The following is a 20,032-nucleotide window of genomic DNA, read 5'->3' on the forward strand; positions in this document are numbered from 1 at the left end:
TTCCATTTAAATGGGTTCTGTGTGAAACTTGGTGGGCCCATCTCACTGCTCCCAATAATGTGATCATGAGATCAGAGTTTGAATGTCTGAGTGGCAGAGTAGCCTGTTCTAAACTCAATTCTGCATGGCTGAGGACCCACAAGAGTAAACTAGAACCCAATGGGGAGCATAGAGCCATAGTTGTAATGTGTATCAACAGAAACACAAGGATAGCTATAACAGGCAGAATTCTGCTCCGTGCAAAACATCAAGAATTTGTGAATTGTTGCGGGTGAAGAAGCATGGATTGAAAAGAAGGGAAGATCCTATTATATGGGTCCTTTCTCTATTGTAGAAGTCAAAAGACATGTTGTGGTGTTGACACTGGTGATACATAGTGCAAATCTAGATTAGTAAGGTGTGTGAATGGATGCCCAGAGTTTTCTTTACGCTGGGGTGGGAAGGCTTCTTCATGATTGAATAACAAGGGTGTCAAGCCCTATTCTTGAGCCCAGAGGGACAACCAGGAGGATAATATGTCTAGACCTCGGGACTCTACTGATTGCAAATCTCAACAGAATTTGTCCTGAGTGAGAGTCTGGTTCTGGAAGAAATCTAACTTGATGGTACCTTGAGCTCACACGCTGGATGCTATTGGTACTGATTAGTATGTCACTTCCTCTTTATTTATTCCTCCGTTTCCCCTCTTTAGATCTGGCTTCACAATGCAGCTATGGCGTGAATAAATGTGATCTCCCTAAAAAAAGCATTCAAGAGTACAACAGAGAAAGGGCGTTTGACTTTTCCCACATGGTAGAGTGCATGAGTGTAGCATTTGATTGGACACAAGTAATGTGCTTCTGTCAAAAAAGTGCTTGTGTTTCCTTCCTGCTGGTTTCTGAGGGGTGTTCCTTCACTTCTGGACAGAATCTACATAATGAGAGACTGACCGCTATTTCAAAAGGTTTCATTTGCTTGTTTGGTGGAAGGGACGCTCATCCTGCCGTAAATGTGAAAAAAGAACATTTCAACTTTTAAACCTAACATTACAGGTAGTGGAATATGGTGCCTGGCACTCAACTAAACGTAAAAACAAGAATTGGCATAAATTACAAAGGAAAATGTGCTCTTTTTTATTTTCTTGTTGAGCATTTGATCTCAATTTCAAATGAACAGTAATTCAAAATAGCTGCTGGGTTGAATGAGGTCAGTGATGTGCCGGATTGTGACAAGTCACCAGCCGAGCCCGGGTGGAGTTCACCAGTGACTCTTCTTTTGAGAAGGAGGAGTTGGTTTATAAATTCCAACGCCTGCAATGGCCGGGAGAGGAGATAACGCCCAGCAGAGTCTGTATGCATAGCTAGAGCCAAGTGCAATCTTGCTAGGATCGCCACCTTTACAAGAGAAAATTACCTGCCTCTGTTCATGTTTTAAGAGTCTGCAAAGACCCGGACGTGAAACGTATATAGACCTTTAAACGAAATTGTCCTTATTCGTTTGTAATATGACTATTCTGCCTTTGTTTACTCTAATTATTAGTCATGGATCATTAACACATATTTTAAAGTGCTTTTTGGAAATCTGGAAGGATCGATACTTATTGTCATATAAGAGTACATTTCTCTCTCCCAGCCATCATCTAAAAACCTCGGCAAACAGAAATTAAATTGAGCTCAGGTATATTCAACATCTGGGCAATAGGTAGAATAGCTGTAAGTAAATGCCACCTCACAGTCACCAACCCATGGCGCAGCAGCCTGGACTTAGGATGGCCCAGGGTGTGGCCCTTCAACATTCCACATTCTGATGCAGCCTGGACTAAGGATGGCCCAGGATGTGGCCCTTCAGCATTCCGATGCACTGAGTGAGTGCCCGCTGTCACAAGGTAAGAGCTGGGCCCAGTAGAGAAGTAGGGGCTAGCCCAGAACATAAACAAATCCATCTGTTCTGCACGCACAGCAGGAACAGCAGAATGTACAGTTGTTTTTAACGACGGAGTGTGCATAGTTTTTCACCAGTGGCATATGTCTTTATTTGATAACTCATGTATGGTGTTCGTCTCTCGTTTTAAAATCCCTTAAGAAACAAACAGAACATTACAACGCATGGGTAAAGTGGGCAAACCCCGCACTTAACAAGGCCCTCCCTGGGACCATGAACGTTCTCCCTATTTGACTGTCTGTGTATTCTGTTCCCTTTCTAGACCACTGTCTGCCTATCTCTGCCAGTGACTTTGCCACTGAGTTGACCTGCACATATAATAAAGGGATACATTTACAAATCCGCTTAATTCGCATGTGCAAGACGATTACTTACAGGCGTTTCTATTTTATCGGCCTTCCAGCTGGTAAAGGCTACAAAGAGAGTTAATTGAAACGGAGTTATTTGCCATTTGGTCTCCTGTGTTTCTGTTGTATCTTTTGCGGTTTAAATAACACCAAACTGGTAAAGTATCCTCCACTGTAGCTGAATAGTTAAATTGCTGAAACACAGACAGTATTCACCCCGACTTATACCATTTGTTCTCACGGGCTCTGTTTTTCTTTAGTAATGTAAATAGCAAAAACTGGTGTCGTTTCTTCAGTATGTGTGTATTATATTAGAAAGACACAAATTATTCTCACAGAGTCAATGAAGTGCAAAAAGGGTGGTGGGTGGTGGTTAACTACTCTAGATGTAGACAATGGAGTCCCGAGACTCTGGGTGGTTCTGGTCAGAAGAAACAGAGGGGACTTTTTTGTTAATTTGAGGGCTTTGGGCAGCAGGCCAGATGTTACCTGGAAAGTTATGTAGTCAAGGGCTTGTGGGTGCATGACGGGACTGGGGTGGGTATGTAGTGGGCTAAGAGATTTTACGAAGGGTCCCACATGTAATAATAAGCGTAATTCCTTAATGATCCCAAGGTATGCTTTCGCCGTAAAAAAAAACGCCAATTATTAGTAGAGCTTCTGCAGGCTATAGGTCTACAGACATGCCAATGTCTGGCCTTGTGCACAGTGCATCAATGGGCATTATGGCAAGAAGAAGTGAAACCCATCCGACTTTCCTGTGCGACTGCGGTCGAGTGGTGTTGCCACTGTGAGTGCAAGTTCATCAGTGCGTTTGCCAGTGGAGGGCGAGGAATGCGTCAATAAGATTGAGGTTGAGAGGTATGCCTTGTGAGTGTAGTGTACAGTGTGGCATTGACAATGGTTATTAGGGTATTCGTTTTTATTTTTGCATGTTCTCTTCTTCATTTTCCTCCTTATCCCGTGAATTGCTACGTGTTATTGGTTGTCCTTTAGCTATTTAACCTGACGGTCATTTTCCGCCTAGTCTTGACTCTTAAAATCTCTACTTCGCCGTCAGCAAAAAAAAAGTTTCAGTTTGAACTCCACTTAAAAACACAAAGTTCTGTTTATTAGTTTCGCAACAAAACAGATATTTACAAACAAGCTGAACTATACTTTTCATAGAGGTGATTGCGCATTCAGCAGACTAGAGCACTGGACCATAAAGCACTTTGGTGAACCGTTAGTTAGTAAGTAAGTAAATGTTTATTGTTTGGTCAATTAAAACCGTAACAATATAAAAGACATATATACAAAACAAAAACAAAATTAAAAGAAAATAAACGGAATGTCCACTTTCTCTCTATAAGAAACTCATAAAATTTCATTGTTAAAAATCAGTTACAAAGTTCTTGTCCATTTTTCTCTGCCAGAGTTCTGACCCTGTTAACAAAACATTCCAAAACTTTGAGGAATTTGATCAATTTACAATTTAGTTGGGGGTCTGATGGATTTAGACACACGGTTATTGTAGCTCTACAAGACCTGATGCCTCTAGCGTTAAAACTTTGTCTCAGCAAGGTGGCTCGTTTGTTGTAGAGTTTGTTGCATATGCAGATTATATGAATAAAGTCTTCTTTGTGGTAACCACAGAGCCGACATGATTTAGGTCCTATATGCACCCAGGTTGGCTGGTCTGCTATTGATGGTAATTTTCCGAAGCGTATTACCATTAATTGCCTTTCCAAATACATTGAAAATGTCATATTCAAGTACGGGGCTGGTGCAACTGACTTATAATTATTAATCACCATCCAAGCGTGCAACCTTAACCTGAAGATATTTTTATCAATTTGTAATGAGTGAATTTTAGCTGCTTTATTTATTGCTTGTTTGAAGGACTGGTATGGCAGATTTTTGTTCCATAAATCAGTTGTACAAGTTATTGACAGAGGTTTACATAGGTATTTATTATAAGGTGATTTTCTGTCATCATCAACTTCGGTCCAAAGGGCTTCATTAATTGGTGATGTGGCCGCATTCAGTTTCAGCCAATACCAGAGTTTTACTGTGGAATACATTCTCCCTATAGTTTCATTTGTTAGGCCGAATTCAAGACGAACCTGTGCCGGTGAGGACCAGCGTTGTAGCTGAAATACTTTTTTATAGGTATAAACTATTAGTTAGTTAAACATTTCTGAGTCTTGACCATGAAAAGCAGCACTGGCATATGTTATCATAGGGAGGATTTTTGCCGTCATCACCGCTAGCAGTGGTGTATATGATGGACCCTTCAACTTTTTTGCCAATTGACTGAAGGCGAATATGAGAGCGCTGGTTTTCTGAGTCATGTACTTTTTTTGCTCTATATGATTTTGTAAGTTGTCAATATAGAATCCCAAGTACTTATAGTTTTTAACTTCCTCTAATTGGTTGCCATTAAGCCAGATGGTCTGCTTGCGTCTCCGCTGGCTGCCAATCACCATTGTTTTAGTTGTTGATGTATTTATTTCAAGTTTGTTCGCTGAAATGGAATCTGACATTTCATTTAAAACTCTTTGAAGACCGATCTTTGTTAGACTCATTAGCACCACATCGTCTGCGTACGATACGTGTGTGAGTACTAGCTTACCAAGTTTCGGCGGATGAGAATTAGTGCAGCCTAGCCTCTGTGAAAGATCAGACATGAACAAATTAAAAAGATGTGGGGCCAATACACACCCTTGTTTGAGGCCTCTAGTCGTAGTCAACTTTCTTGATAATCTGGAGCCATCTCCTATCTTAATTCTTATCCATGTATTGGAGTAAAACTGCATTATTCCTTTTAGTAACCTTTCAAGTATGTTCCAGGCTTGCAGTTGTTTCCAAAGGAGGTGACGATCATCGCTGTAAAATGCTGCCTTTAGGTCTATGAAGCAGAGGTAAAGGTGTTGTTTCCTCTGCTTGCATTTGTTAGCTATTAGAGATAAAGCTAAGATGTTCGTTATCGTCCCTATTCCTTGCCTGAAGCCTGTCTGATTTACTGGAATAAGATTGAGGTTGTCCGACCAATCCCTCAGGTCTTCTAAAATGAGTGTGGCGTGATATTTGGCTTCAACGTCTCGGAGGGCGATTAGCCTGTAATTTGATGGATTCGTTCTAATTCCTCCTTTAAAAATAGGTGTCAGTTTTGAGCCTTGCCAATTCAATGGAATGCAGTTTAGGAGCTCTATTACTTTATATAGCTTCAATAAATAATTGCCCCAGAAAGATGTGTCATGCTTAAAAATAGCTTGTGGGATTCCATTAGGGCCTGGAGCACCATCGCCTCTACCTTTCTTAATTATGCTTATTACTCCTTTGGTTAGCATGGAGGGCTGACTTGTCTTTATATTTGGGGAACTAGTGCCATTTTTCCCCAGCGTTTTCCCTTTTGCCTCTATTAGCTTAACCCCGGAGACCTTTTTCTCTCTCGTGTGACGGGTGCTGACCTCTCCTGAAACATTTGTATCACTGACCCCTTGTATGATAGGTTTGGATATATTTTTTCCCTCAGGCTGTCCCTGGGTGATTGCTTCTATCACGTCATGAGTTACGATTTCTGTAAACTTTGTGGTTAGAAATTCAACCCACTCATGTTCTTGAATATTTGATGATAGCGCGTTCACCGGCCTGTGTAATTTGTTTATGATTTCCCAAAATGTGTTCGAATTGGTTTTCTTAGCACTACAAAGCAATTCAGCCCAAAATTTGTCATTGCTAGTTCGTTTTTCTTCCCATAGCTCTTTTTTTATAGATTTCCCTCAGATGACGTACATTGTCCCAGGATACTTGGTCGTGAACGGTTCTTTTTAGCCTCCTAATAGCTTTTTTGAGTTCGATTTCAAGGCTCTCTGCTCAACTGTTGTTTTTTAATTGAAGTCATTTTTGTTTCTTTGATTTTTAGTCTGGTGTTGTCCGCTCGGCATTAATGTTGTGAGATCCGAGGTGAATTTTACCCAAGCTTGAATTTTATTTGGTGCCTCAAATTCACTAGCCGTTATCATCATCATCTTTATTTTAGACTGTAGTGTATCTATCGTTTCGTTTGACCATTTTAGGCGTTTTAGGTCAACTATATGGATATTTCCTTCTATTGTCGTGTTTGCTTGATGTTTGGCGATTTTTAGCCTGAAATGTATGTGCTGGTAGGAATGGTCACTCCTGGTTGTATACTCTATGGAAAAGTGGGAGAGAAATGGCATCAGTGTTACTGAGATAGCTGTATAATTCAGTCTTGATCGTGTCTTTCCTCCGTGAAATGTGTGTTTTGGAGGGAAATCATCTGTTGTTCTACCGTTTATTACTCTCAGACCAAGAAACTCTAGAGCATTTACCAGTCGTTGACCTTCGCGGTCCGGGGTAGACATCTTTGGCTGATATTGCTGTGGAACATTCCAGTATATATTATCGGCTACTAACCTATCATCTTCATCCGGGGTATGTATTAAGTTAGAGTTAAAGTCCCCTGTCAGTATCATGTCCCATAAGGGATATGTACTCCTTATATCTGTGATTGTAGTGATCAACTGAGCAATATGGGCTGTTGTTTTCCTTACTAGGGGATGTGCATATGTATTGTATCTACCGACCGTCCCAGAAGTAAGTTTTATCAGTTGGATATTTGGTCCTGCTGAGACAATCTGTTCCGTATCAATAATTAGTGCTGTGGATATATAAACTGCCAGTCCCCCTTTGGGCCGTCCATACATTTTGGTTTTTGTAGAAGGGACTGTGTAGTGTATGTAATTTGCCTGGGGAGGATCTTTCAGTGCCCAAGTCTCCTGAAGTGCTATTATATCACATTTTTCCCAATTATTTGGTTGACAGCCATTTTCTAGCCATTTGTTTGCCCCAGCAATGTTCCATGAGAGTCTTGTTCGACTGGTGTCTTTTCCAGTGGTCAATGGCCTTTATCCGAGCTTAGCGCTCCAGGCAGCCAGCTCCATCTGTCCTGGACTGAATCCTTTCCAATTGTCTGATCGTTCTGCATTTCTCTCTTCAGGGAGGTTGGAAGGTTGCTGCCTTTAGCTCCTTTGAGGACTGTATATTTGTTCTGGATGTTTTCTCTTTGACTTTGTCCATAGCTCTTGTTTTAATTAGAGTTTACAGTTAAAGGGCCAGGATAGCGTGGTATAGTTGGCCTTGACACTTTTATTCCCCAAGCTTCGAATTGAAGCTTGGAATTCATGATGTGCTGAACGTCTTCTTCAGACTGCCATGTAGTCAGCGTTTGTTCGATATTTTTTTTATATCCTTTAGCTATAAATTCTACTGCCAATAAGTTCGACGAGTTCAAATATTTGAAGGCTGGAATATTAGCAGTTAATTTCAATATGTTCCTCCTATTCAGTATGTCTTGTGGCCCTTTTGAATCGTATTCCGGTATTAAAGGTATTTGTTGTTTCAGAAGTGAATTCCATTGGTCTATCTGTAACATTGGATCGTCATTCTTGTTGTCGACTGTGATTTGTTTCTTTTCATCTTTTATTTGAACTCTTAAATTTACATATTGGGTCTTGTTTTCTAGTGTAGTGTTTAGAGCTTCATTTTCTACCGGTGCAATGTTCTCCCGATAGATCTCTTCATTGTGGTTAATTGCTAATTTCTGCCCTGAATTCCCTTGGGTTATCTCACATCTTTGTACCAATTGGGGTTTCAGTTGCGTTTTCTCCATTGGGCTAACTTCCCCGTTACCGAGATCATAGGCCTTAGGATTTTCCGTTGTCAGTCCTACCGAGGTGCTGTTTCCAAGATTGAGAGCCTCTGGGTTTGAGTTCTCTTTTTTTCGTATTCCATTTTTGGCTCTCGCCATCCAGCCTCACGAATTTCTATGGGACCGTATCCGTTTTTCTGCCCTCTTTGTCTATTTGCTACCTTATAGTCGGCGCTTTTTTGAACGAGGGCATTGTAAACCGATGGTTTGCTCTCAGTTGTTCCTGGCTGTTCGTGGATTTTCCGGTCTGCATCGTTGGGGTCAATGCCTTGCCTACTTTTATTTTGTGACTGAGCCCTGCTGAATTCCTTTGTCTTAGTCAATTGCTTATTTCCTGTTTTACTCCTGGCTGCCATGTATTTTTTCTTGGGTCCATATGTTTTGTCTCCTTTTCTATTTATAATCTCCTGAGTACCCCAAAGGTTTATACCTAATACCGAGTTTGTATCTCCTCCTCTTCCTGGTGTCTGATTAGCTTCTGCTGTTTTGTCCTTGTCTGCCTTTTCTGACTTTTTAATACTAATCAAGTATTCATCTGTTCTTGATGTAAAACTAGCCTGGCCTGTAGCTGCATTGTTCGTCCTGGCAGAGCAGAAAATTGGGTACACCTCGGTGGTATGCTGTTTCGTTAATAAAGACGTTTTGTTTCTTGCTTTCCTGTCACTTTTTTTGTTTCCGTGACAACTTTGTTTCTTTATTTTTTTTATCCTGGTTTGTTGCTTCATCACTTTCGGTTACCTGATCATCTATTTCGGCTTTTCGAAGAGCCGGACTTGTGTATCTTCTGGATTAAATTCAGTTTTAGTTTGTTTAAACTCCTCTTTTAATAGAGGCTTACAGGGTTTCAAGGAGTTAACTATATACTTTTTTTGAGGTTCGACTTTATTATCTCCCATTTCCAACGTTGATTTATTGAATAATATTATCTGTTCTAATAATGTTGGCAAAGTCAAGTCAAGTCAAGTCAATAAATTTATATAGCGCTCTACATACCCAGAGGGTCTCAAGGCGCTTGGAGAAGGGTGGGGAATTACTTGTCAAATATCCATGTTTTAAGTTGCTTTCTGAATGCTAGGTGGTTCTGAGTAAGGCGAAGGTGAGTGGGAAGTGAGTTCCAGGTTTTAGCTGCCAGGTAGGAGAAGGATCTACCTCCCATTGTGGTTTTGTTGATGCGAGGTACAGTGGCAAGGGCTTGGTTGGCGGATCGTAGTTGGCGGGAGGGGGTGTAGAAGGACAGTCTTGTGTTGAGGCATTCGGGTCCGATTTCGTAGAGCGCTTTGTGTGCGTGGGTTAGGAGCCGGAAAGTAATCCTTTTATTGACGGGGAGCCAGTGGAGGTTTTTCAGGTGTCCAGAGATGTGATCTTTACGCGGGATGTCTAATATGAGCCTGGCTGAAGCGTTCTGGATGCGTTGGAGTTTTTTCTGGAGTTTTGCGGTGGTACCGGCGTAGAGGGTGTTTCCGTAGTCCAGACGGCTCGTGACCAGAGCGTGGGTGACTGTTTTTCTAGTGTCGGTGGGGATCCAGCGAAATGTTTTTTTGAGCATGCGAAGAATGTTGAAGCAAGATGAGGAAACGGCGTTGACTTGTCTGTTCATCGAGAGTGAGGAATCCAGGATGACGCCCAGGTTCCGTGCGTGGTCCGTCGGGATGGGTGTTTTTCCAAGGGCCTCTGGCCACCAAGAGTCATCCCAGGCGGAGGGGGAGGTGCCTAGGATGAGGACTTCTGTTTTGTCTGAGTTCAGTTTCAGACGGCTGTGATTCATCCATTCGGCTACTTCTTTCATTCCTTCATGCAGGTTGGTTTTGGCGGTGTTAGGGTCTTTGGTGAGTGAGAGGATCAGTTGAGTGTCATCAGCGTAGGAGATGATGTTGAGGTTATGTTGGCGTGCGATGGCCGCGAGAGGGCTCATGTATACGTTGAAGAGGGTGGGGCTGAGTGAAGATCCTTGTGGTACGCCGCAGATGACTTCAGTGGCCTCTGATTTGAATGGTGGAAGGTGGACTCTCTGGGTTCTTCCGGTGAGGAACGAGGTGATCCATTCCAGTGCTTTTCCTTGGATTCCGACGTTTCTGAGGCGTTGTAAAAGGGTGTTATGACAGACCGTGTCGAAGGCTGCGGAGAGGTCGAGGAGGATGAGGGCGACTGTGTCTCCATTGTCCAGTAGAGTTCGAATGTCGTCTGTTGCTGCGATGAGGGCGGTTTCAGTGCTGTGCTTGGCTCGGAAGCCGGATTGTGAGGAGTCGAGGGATTTGTTGGTTTCGAGGAATGCGGCGAGCTGGTTGTTGACTGCTTTCTCGATGACTTTGGTCGGGAATGGAAGGAGTGAGATAGGGCGGTAGTTTTTGAGTTCAGTGGGGTCAGCTGTGGGTTTCTTCAGGAGGGCGCTGAGTTCGGCATGTTTCCAGCTTTCCGGGAAGGTTGCGGAGTTGAGGGAGCAGTTGATGACGTCTCGGAGGTGCGGAGCTATAATGGAGTTTGCTTTGTTAAAGATGTGGTGCGGGCATGGGTCTGTGGGGGATCCTGAGTGGATAGAGTTCATCAGACGGATGGTGTCCTCAGTGGAGATTGGCTTCCAGTCATTGAGGATGTTCAGGGGGGGTGGGGGTCCTGCAGGGGGTTGGGTGGGTTGGTCTTCGGGTCGGTTGTTGAAGCTGTTGTGGATGTCAGCAATTTTATTGTGGAAGAATGAGGCCAGGGAGTCGCAGAGGGCTTGAGAGGGGGTGATGTCGTTGGAGTTGGCTGAGGGGTTGGTGAATTCCTTGACGATGTTGAATAATTCCTTGCTGTTGTGGGCGTTGTTATCTAGTCGGTCCTTGAAGGCGGCTTTCTTGGCATTCCGGATCAGTCGGTGGTGAATGCGGGTGGCGTTTTTGAAGGCGTCCTTGGTGCTGGTGGTTGGGTCTTTTTTCCAGGCCTTCTCCAGGGAGCGACAGAGTTTCTTGGATTTCTTAAGATCATCGTTGAACCAGGAGGCCTTCTTGCTGCCTAGTTTGATTTGTCGTTTTTTCAGTGGTGCTAGGATGTCGGCGCTGTTGGATAACCATTGGGTGAGGTTGGTGGCTGCTTGGTCTGGGTTTGAGGAGTGGGCTGGGGGGTTTTGAAGAAGCGATGAGGAGATCTGGTCGATGGTGATTTTGTTCCAGTTTCTTTGCAGAGTGGGTTGGGGGTGGTTGTTGGGTGTGGGCTTGTTGTAGGTAAAGTGAACGCAGCTGTGGTCAGTCCAAAGGAGAGCTGTGGTGTGGCTGAAGGAGACATGTTTGCTGGAGGTGAAGATAGGGTCGAGTGTGTGGCCTGCGATGTGGGTGGGGGTAGTGACAAGTTGTTTAAGTCCGAGGTTGGCGAGGTTGTCCAAAAGGGAGGTGGTGTTGCGGTCGTTGTCCTTTTCAAGGTGAAAGTTGAGGTCTCCCAGAAGGATGTAATCCTCGGAGGGGAGCGCGTGCGGAGTGATGAAGTCCGTGATGTCTTCACTAAATTGTGCGCGGGGTCCTGGTGGCCTGTAAAGGAGGGTGCCTCTGAGTGTGGTTATGGGGTCGGTCTGGATCTGGAAGTGGAGGTGTTCAGAGTTGGCGAGATTGACGTCTGAGCTGGTAGAGATGCGGATGGATTTCTTGTGGACGATAGCGATGCCTCCTCCTGTGTGGCCGGTACGGTCCTTGCGGATGATCTTGTAGCCTTCCGGGATGGCAATGGTGATGTCTGGGGCTGATGTGGCGTTCATCCATGTTTCTGTTAGGAAGGCGACGTCCGGAGAGATGGTGTCTAGTAGATTCCAGAGGTCGATGGCGTGCCTGTGGACCGAGCGGGTGTTGAGCAGGATGCATTGTAGGTGGTTGGGCTCGGATATCTGTTGTGTGTTCGTAGATGAGGAGTTGTTCTTGGTGGCGTCGAACTTGCAGGAGTTGCAGGAGAAGGGTCCATGGGTGTGTCCAGGAGCGGCTTGGATGCAGTTGGGGGAACGGCCGGGGTTGAGGGCTAGGAGGGTGGTGGCATCGTAAGTAATGCGGGAGGGGTGGGTGGTACGAGGGGCAGGGGGTCTGGCGCTGGGTGCGGTCCAGGCGCGGACGGGCGTAGACGGGCTTACCTTTAGCGCACCTTCGGCGCGAATGGGGCGCGATCGCTGCGCGTGAACGCTGCACGATGTGTCATTGGACATAAATGGTGTAAGGGGAGGGGCGAGGCAGGGTCAGCTGGGAGGCGGGCGCGGGGTGGAGCTACGTCCTGGGAGTCAACAACAAGCCACAAAATGGATGTTAAAGGGGAAAGCGAAACTCGGCGAGCCTGGGTGCAAACACAGTCCAAATGGAGCACTATCGCTTCAAAGCGCTACTACAATGCGTGTTCTTACAGCGCAGCACAAAGATGCATACAGGGACAATGCACAAATAGCACTACAAATATCACAGATCGAACAATGCAGGCAGCGGAAGTATTGCGGGAGAGGACGCGCTGAGGAGTCAGCTGGAGGCGCTACGATACCGCAGGGTGGTTGAGAGGCGCTTCTGAGTCAGCACTCTTTTAGGAGCGTAGAGCGAGGAGGGGAGCGACCTCTTCCCAAGCAGGTCAGGAGAGTCACGGCGAGGGGAAGGAGGGTTACGGCTATTACAGTCTGTGGGAGGCAGGGTCAGCTGGGAGGCGGGCGCGGGGTGGAGCTACGTCCTGGGAGTCAACAACAAGCCACAAAATGGATGTTAAAGGGGAAAGCGAAACTCGGCGAGCCTGGGTGCAAACACAGTCCAATTGGAGCACTATCGCTTCAAAGCGCTACTACAATGCGTGTTCTTACAGCGCAGCACAAAGATGCATACAGGGACAATGCACAAATAGCGCTACAAATATCACAGATCGAACAATGCAGGCAGCGGAAGTATTGCGGGAGAGGACGCGCTGAGGAGTCAGCTGGAGGCGCTACGATACCGCAGGGTGGTTGAGAGGCGCTTCTGAGTCAGCACTCTTTTAGGAGCGTAGAGCGAGGAGGGGAGCGACCTCTTCCCAAGCAGGTCAGGAGAGTCACAAAAGAGTCAGAAAGAGGCAAAAGAGTCAGTTTATCAATAATTGGGCTGCAAGCACACTGAACTGAGTATTTTGATTGAACTCTTCAGATAAGTTTATTCATGTTGTCCAATTTTATGTTTATCCCTGCAATTTGTAGTGCTATGATATTCATTAAGTCTATTTGAATGTCCATTTTGTCCGTTTGCATATTGAATGCCATTGTTGCTGTCTGTAAGGTTTGTAATAAAGATTTAGAAATCTCTAAAAAAACTACTTTGGTCACTCAGTATCTCTCCTTGTTGAAGCTGTGATTTTATTTCTTGGTTGAGTATTTGATTTTGATCAAATGAATAACTAATGTCATTAGTCACCCTAAAGGGGTTATTATTGTTGTTTGTTTGAGTGGTTTTAATCCATGTAAGTCCGTATTATCTTGTATGTTGTCATTGTGCTTTCCCCCCATTGGGGCGTTTGGTTCGAATATGGCCATTTGGTTAGTGTCTTTGGTTGATACGGACATAGAAGCATTCTGCCATGGATCAATCAAACCTTCGGGGGTCATCTTGGTCCTCCACTGGACCATAAAGCACTTTGGTGAACCTTATGAAAGAAAGGGACGGCCGGAATACGCTCACAAGGTCAGGACATACGAATTGCGGAATGCCAGGGCACAGACTCTGGGTTTGTACACAGAGGAGTGTCGCAGGGGCTTTAGTCTCCTGTGTCTAGGGTCCAACCTCTTAAGGAATAAAAACACTGGCACTCACCTCATCACATACATTAATTAAAAACAGTTGCCACAAATAACACTGATTACCGATTAGATCACAAACCGATATTGATGTTACTTACCAATATCAGATTGCCTTGCGCCACCTCCGTGATAGGCATCTTATCTTTGTGCATTCGGGTCCTGGACTCTTGTCCAGAGTTGACGTCCCTGCTTCTCAATGTGCCAAGTAGAGTGCCTGGTAGTATGTAGCTGTGCTCCCCAGGAGCGAATAGGTGATCAGACGTGCCAGGTTCCTGCATGAAGACGTCTACCCGGACCGTCGTCTCCCCCTCTAAGGCCAGACAGTGGGAAATGAGCTGTCCCAAGAAGAGGCAGATGCGCAGCAAGGGCTCTATCCTTCCAACTAGAATCATGGTGGCTCTCATAACCCAACTGGATTTCCTTACAAACTTGTTCTGCCAGCCTTCTACGTTTCAGCAGAAATTACTGACCTCTTCCAATGGTCCAGTGACCAGCAATGCAGCAGTCGGACTACTTTATGCCAACCATGGGGACTCCATACCACCTCGTCCCATCAATGAGGCTGCCTGCTACCCCCTGTGGCCTGTAGTCACGAACTGACCTGCCTGCCACTGTCAGCGGTCTATGCAAGCCGTTCAAGATGTCTGACACTTTTAACAGATTGTGCCCCTCAATGGGTGTACCTGCCACCGTGTGCAGCTTGTGCCCACGCTACTCCCTACTTTATGCAGTCGTTACCTACTACAAGAGCTCCCCTGTACTGCCCGCGGCCCATGAGAACTAATAAGCTCATACAGCTGGCATCACCAACCAAGCACCCTGGCAGCTCCTAGAACTTGTGCACCGAAAGAGTACCCTGGCAGGTCATTCACCCCGAGCTCACCAACAGACCACTCTTACAAACACTACAGTATGTGATGCATGCAGAGTTTACTCTGCTTCACCCTTTTAGCCGGCGTTCATCAGCCTCTGTGGTATCCTATACTCCCCCGTAAAGCACCCCGCAGTTTCTGCAGTCTGTGCTGACCAGTGGGACATTCAAACACCGCCTACAGTCCGTGCTGACCCGTACTGCTTCCTCACACCTTTCTCTCTGTGGTCACCGGCAGAGCATCACTAAAGCCTTTACCCACCACTAACTCTTCCGACAGCCAAGCCCCCCAGTACAGCTACCAGGAACCTCCCACAACCGCTCTGCAGGTCAGCATCCTCACACCTGGCGAAGCCTCTGCTGCCAACTAAGCATCCTATCACCCCTGCTAACAGGATGCTTCTGTGCGGCTTCCGACGCCCCCAGCAACCTGGGCTCACCAGTAGACTCCCTTCTTCTCATGAACACCGTGTCCAGCTGTAGCTGCCAGAGAGCGCCTGGGCTCACTTCCAGCAAGGCAGTCTACTTGACATCTCCTGCAGCCTCCATGAACGGCGGCGGATCCGCCTGACGTGGATCTGCCTGACAAGCCGGCCGGGTTTGTTGTTGACATAGATCAGCTGCTGCCGACAACAAATGAAAAGAAAAGATAAAAAGACGGAGAAAACACTGAGCAAGAGAACTGCTCTTAGCAGGAGAGCAGGACGTCTGTCTGCAGCGCCATCTAGTGGTCTTAGTTCAGTATGGCACTCCTCCAGGGAATTCTTCTGACACTCTTACCAAGTATTATATTTTTATTTATTTTCTTACTTAATTACCAATTAAAAATAAGAATTCTTAATTCTATTAAGGACACGAAGGTGAGGATTATGCTTCTTTTTGCTTTACTACTTTTAACAGCAGCGGATCACAATTAATTTTTAATAATACTACATTTCCCATGATACCACATTATCATGTGAAAAACCATAGTGCCACTGCCCTATATAATCCATTCACAACATCTCAGTGTCCTCTTTTTGGGTTCAGAATCCAGTAGAAACAACTAAGGCAGTTCTAACAATACAATTCTTGTAAACATCCGAAATATAAATCTGCCAAGGCAGGGAGTCTTTCTTCCGATAAACAACTTGCGACCCACCCGGAATCCGTCTCAAAACTCCGACCAATGGGATGCAATGAATCCTCCAACGACTCTCCGGATGCCCAGAAGGGGAGCCAACTCCTCACCAAACCAAGGTTTCCATAGGCCAGGAACGTCCGCTCCACTGGTGATTATTTGCCATCTGAACCTGGGTAAGCAAAATGGATACTGTAACACTGACCACACCACATGTATCATAAAACAAGGACATTCAAAAGGGGAGGGAACATTAGGAATCAGATCCCTTCCATCAATGAACTGTAAAACATGTATCCTGGGTGGGATAATCTTCGCCTCCGTGACCTTAATAAAATTGGAAATTCTTGTCACAAATGCTTACACATTTTTAATTCTATGTCCGGACCGGAGGCTCCAATTATACTTGTTTAAAGCTTAGCCACCATAACAAAAGCCACATCAACAATAGGTTTATAACAGAAAGTCTTGAAAGTAGACTCTGCTGACCAGCCAGACGTTTCCATAATGTCAGCAAAGCTAACGCTCAAGGCAAAAGATTTGGAAGCCATCGCTCACATGCCAAGAGGGCCCCAAACATGGACACATCAATGACTGCTTCACCCATAAGTCAATGCACCCATCTCGCCAGAGTTGCTGGAGTCACTGGGCAAAAGGGTTTCTGTAAGGCGATCAATAGTTTCACCTTCATATCTGTACGAAACTCAGCAGTACTCACCTCATACACCTTCAAACATTGCACCACACACAGTTTAGGATTATCCGGGAAAGCCATATAAGAGACTGAAGAAGTGTTACATTTGGTGTGTTCAGAAATGGAAAAGGTAACCCCTTCTGGGAAAAAACTGCGTGCCGCCAAATCGAAAGCGTGTACATCTGAAACTCTTTTACACGACACGAGGCAGAGTAGCATAGTAATCTTGGCGGACAGCTGCTTCCTTGACAGGTACTTAATGTCTGGCCATGTCTCCAAAAACTGTAGGACAATAGACACATCCCCCAATACCGAGTACTTCGGGCAAGGAGGGCGGACCATACGGATGCCCCTCAAAAGCTTACATGCAATGAGATGCTCCCAAAACGGTTTACCATCCACCGGATCATGGCTGCCAAAATGGCAGACCGCAAATTATTAACAGTCCTGTAAGCCATACCTACAGGGGCAAGTGAATACAGAAAATTAATAACCAAAGTGTAATGCGCTCTAACAGGATTGAAGTCTTGTTCACGGCACCAGACACACCATTGTTTCCATGCAGAGGAATAGCGCATGTGGGTATTGATAGACCAGGCCTCACTAATGAAGTTGTCAGCCTCCCGCGAACGTCCTGGGACACTCCATCTGTCCCGAAATCCCACCAAGCCACTAGGGAGAGGTGACCTGACAAGATCAATGGAAGTGGAGAACCCCGATATTCAGAAGGAGATTCCAACTAAATGGGAGGAAAATCGGACAGGCAAATGACAGTTCCAGAAGGACTGGAAACCATGCTTGCGCTCTCCAAAGAGGCGTTACCAACACCAGTTCCACTCATTGATGGCACACTTGTGCCAGCACCCTGGGAATCATCAAGAACGGGAGAAACGCATAGCACAGACTGGGATTCCAGTCCTGAAGACAAGCGTCTGTGGCAAAGGCATCCGGATCCGGGAGCCAACTGAAGAAGATTGGGACTTTTTGTTTGAGGCGTGAAGTAAACAAGTCTATTCGGCATGGGACCCAGAGACGATTCAGCGCATGGAAAATTTTGGGATGAAGTCTCCAATCACTGAAGTTCCATAGATGACGGGACTGCCAATCCTCCACTCTGTTGTTGCCGACCGGTAGATATTCTGCTACCACAGATATCCGATGTTGAAGGCAATAATGCCCAAGATCCTTGGTGAACTCCGCCAGCACACAAGATTTTATCCCCCCTAGCTCGCTCACAAAATGCAAAGGAGCCTGACAGGAGCTCCAAATAATTGATGTGCATGGCCAGTTCGTCCTGAGACCACCAGCCCCCTGTGGAGATCGGTCTGCACCTGCGTCCCCAACCCCAGCGGCTGGTATCCAACTCGATCACAATCTCTCTGATGGAACCAAAGATGGCCCTGCCATTCCAGGACTACATGTTATCCAACCACCACAACATTTCCGACCTCGCGTCCTCTGAGAGGAGAATCTGCTCGGCGTACCTAAGGCCTTTCCGGAGATGCCGAATTTTGAGTCTCTGCAGTGCTCGATAGTGCAGGAAAAATTGCCTGTATAGAAGAAGATAGCAAACCCACTACTCGGGCCATCAACTGCAAGGATACAGTCTGTTTGCTCAGAATCGATCTCAACTCCCTCTTGATTGTATTGACTTTCTGAGGTGTTAGAATCAGTTGGCAACTGCAAGAATCGATCTGGAACCCCAAAAATTCTATTGTTTGGGCCGGGATCAGAATAGATTTCTGTGGGTTCACAATTAATCCACAAGGTCCGGTTGCAGGAGACGCTAGGTGCTGAGCGGGTGTTGGGCGTTGCGTGCGGTGTGCCATTGTTGCCCCCACCCCCCCTCCCGAGACCTATGGGGTGTGGATCTTTTAATTAACAAACTATACAGGTCCCTCTCAAACTGAGGCAATTCCCACAACTTGATGGTTTTTTTTTGCACCTTTTCATTTTTACACTCTATTTTAACTTTCACGTCCTCCGGTAAGGGTGGGCCTTAGCGCGCTCACACCGCCGAGGTACAAAACTAACGGTCCTGAAGAAAGCCCAGTAAAATTAAACATAAAAGGGCAGAAACATGTCGACCCCACTCTAAGTGGAAACATCCAAAACATTATTTGGTAGAGTTCCCACACATATTTTTAAGCATGTCAGGCTGACCATTGAATAAAACTTTTGTATGGTACAGTCCTTTGACATTTTTAATATCACTGATTTTTCCCACTATTGTCACAAAAACCAGCTCCGCAGTATCCTGGCGTTGTAGCACACCAGGGAGGCATTCGGCTTCTCCTGGTGGGTCCGATGATGAAGCATGTCACCACCCAGGGTGGTGAGTGAGGGCTTCCCCAAAAAATCCCTAATGATGTCCAATGCGACCTATTTAGGTTGATTCATTCTCTGTTCCTGTGCTTACACACATACATTTTTGTTGCGTTTGACACTCTTCTGTTGTTTGAGTACCGTTCTCAATTAATCCCAAGTACTGAAGGAGGGTGATTACCCACTCCAGGTGTGTGACAACCACATGGGGCAATCTGCCATGATGTTTATATCATCCAGATAAATCAATCAATCAATCAATCAATCATGTCATTTGTATAGCGCACTACTCACCCGGGAGGGTCTCAAGGCGCTTGGGGGGAGGGGTATGCTACTGCTCGAACAGCCAGGTCTTGAGTTGTTTCCTGAAGGCGAGATTGTCCTGGGTCAGCCGAAGGTGGATGGGGAGGGAGTTCCAAGTCTTGGCAGCCAGGTAAGAGAAGGATCTTCCTCCGGCGGTGGCTCTTCGGATCAACAGGACCCTCCGATCTCTCAAGGACTCTACCAGCGGTTGTAGGAGTTTCATGAAACACCATAGCTTGGATGAAAGGCCGAAGGGAAGGACTTTGTACCTGTAATATACTCCTTGTGAAAGGAATTGGAGGAAGCGGCAGTGGGGCGTGAATATGGGAATGGAAAGAAATGCGTCCTTTAAGTCCAGACGAACCATCCAGTCCCCCCTTGGAGTAAATCTCGGAGCAGGTGGATGCCCTCCATATTGAAATGCCAGTATTTCAAGTCGTTCAAATTCAGTACGAGTTGCGCCCCTCTCACTTTCTTCTTTACCAAGAAGACACTGCTGAGAAATCTGAGGGTATCTGATAGGTTCCGTGACCACCAAGACCCTCTTCTGTAGAAGGGCCTGAATCTTGGAGGAGATAAACACTTGCATATTTACAAGTCCCTATCACCTTGGGAACATCACTTTTTGCAACGTTCCCGGGGTGATAGGGACCTCGCCTTATTTACAAGGCAGAGTTAAGCCACTTAACATGGCTTAACAATGCCTTGTAAATAAGACCATCTTTTACCCAATGCTTAGGGTGAAAGGGGCATTTCCCCTGCAACACCCATCGATTTTGGCACTGCCCCCTATTTAGAAGGGCAGCGTAAATGGGAGGCAGCGCCAAAAGTAAGACCTGGGAAAACCTGGTCTTAACTTGGCGAAACAAGGAGAAATACTTTATTTCTCCTCATTTTTGCAAAACGCCTTGGTTTGTTTATGTTCAGTAAGGTGCCTCTTCTTGCACACCACCCATCTTTTTAAAAAAATGATATTTTGTAACTTCC

The 20,032-nt window shown here is 45.6% G+C and overlaps 1 protein-coding gene across 1 annotated transcript in view; it reads right to left on the reverse strand.

Moving 5' to 3' along the window:
- The window catches only part of RNF215 (ring finger protein 215), a 368,778-nt gene that overhangs the window by 78,927 nt on the left and 269,819 nt on the right, over positions 1–20,032 (reverse strand). The window contains exon 3 of the mRNA XM_078667245.1: positions 13,831–15,895. Within this exon, the coding sequence (XP_078523371.1) occupies positions 13,831–14,136 (306 nt within the window). The 5' untranslated portion in view covers positions 14,137–15,895. The remainder of the gene's footprint in view (positions 1–13,830; positions 15,896–20,032) is intronic.

The sequence above is a fragment of the Lissotriton helveticus genome, chromosome 11, assembly GCF_964261635.1.
Source record: "Lissotriton helveticus chromosome 11, aLisHel1.1, whole genome shotgun sequence".
In the NCBI taxonomy this organism is placed as follows: Eukaryota; Metazoa; Chordata; class Amphibia; order Caudata; family Salamandridae; genus Lissotriton; species Lissotriton helveticus.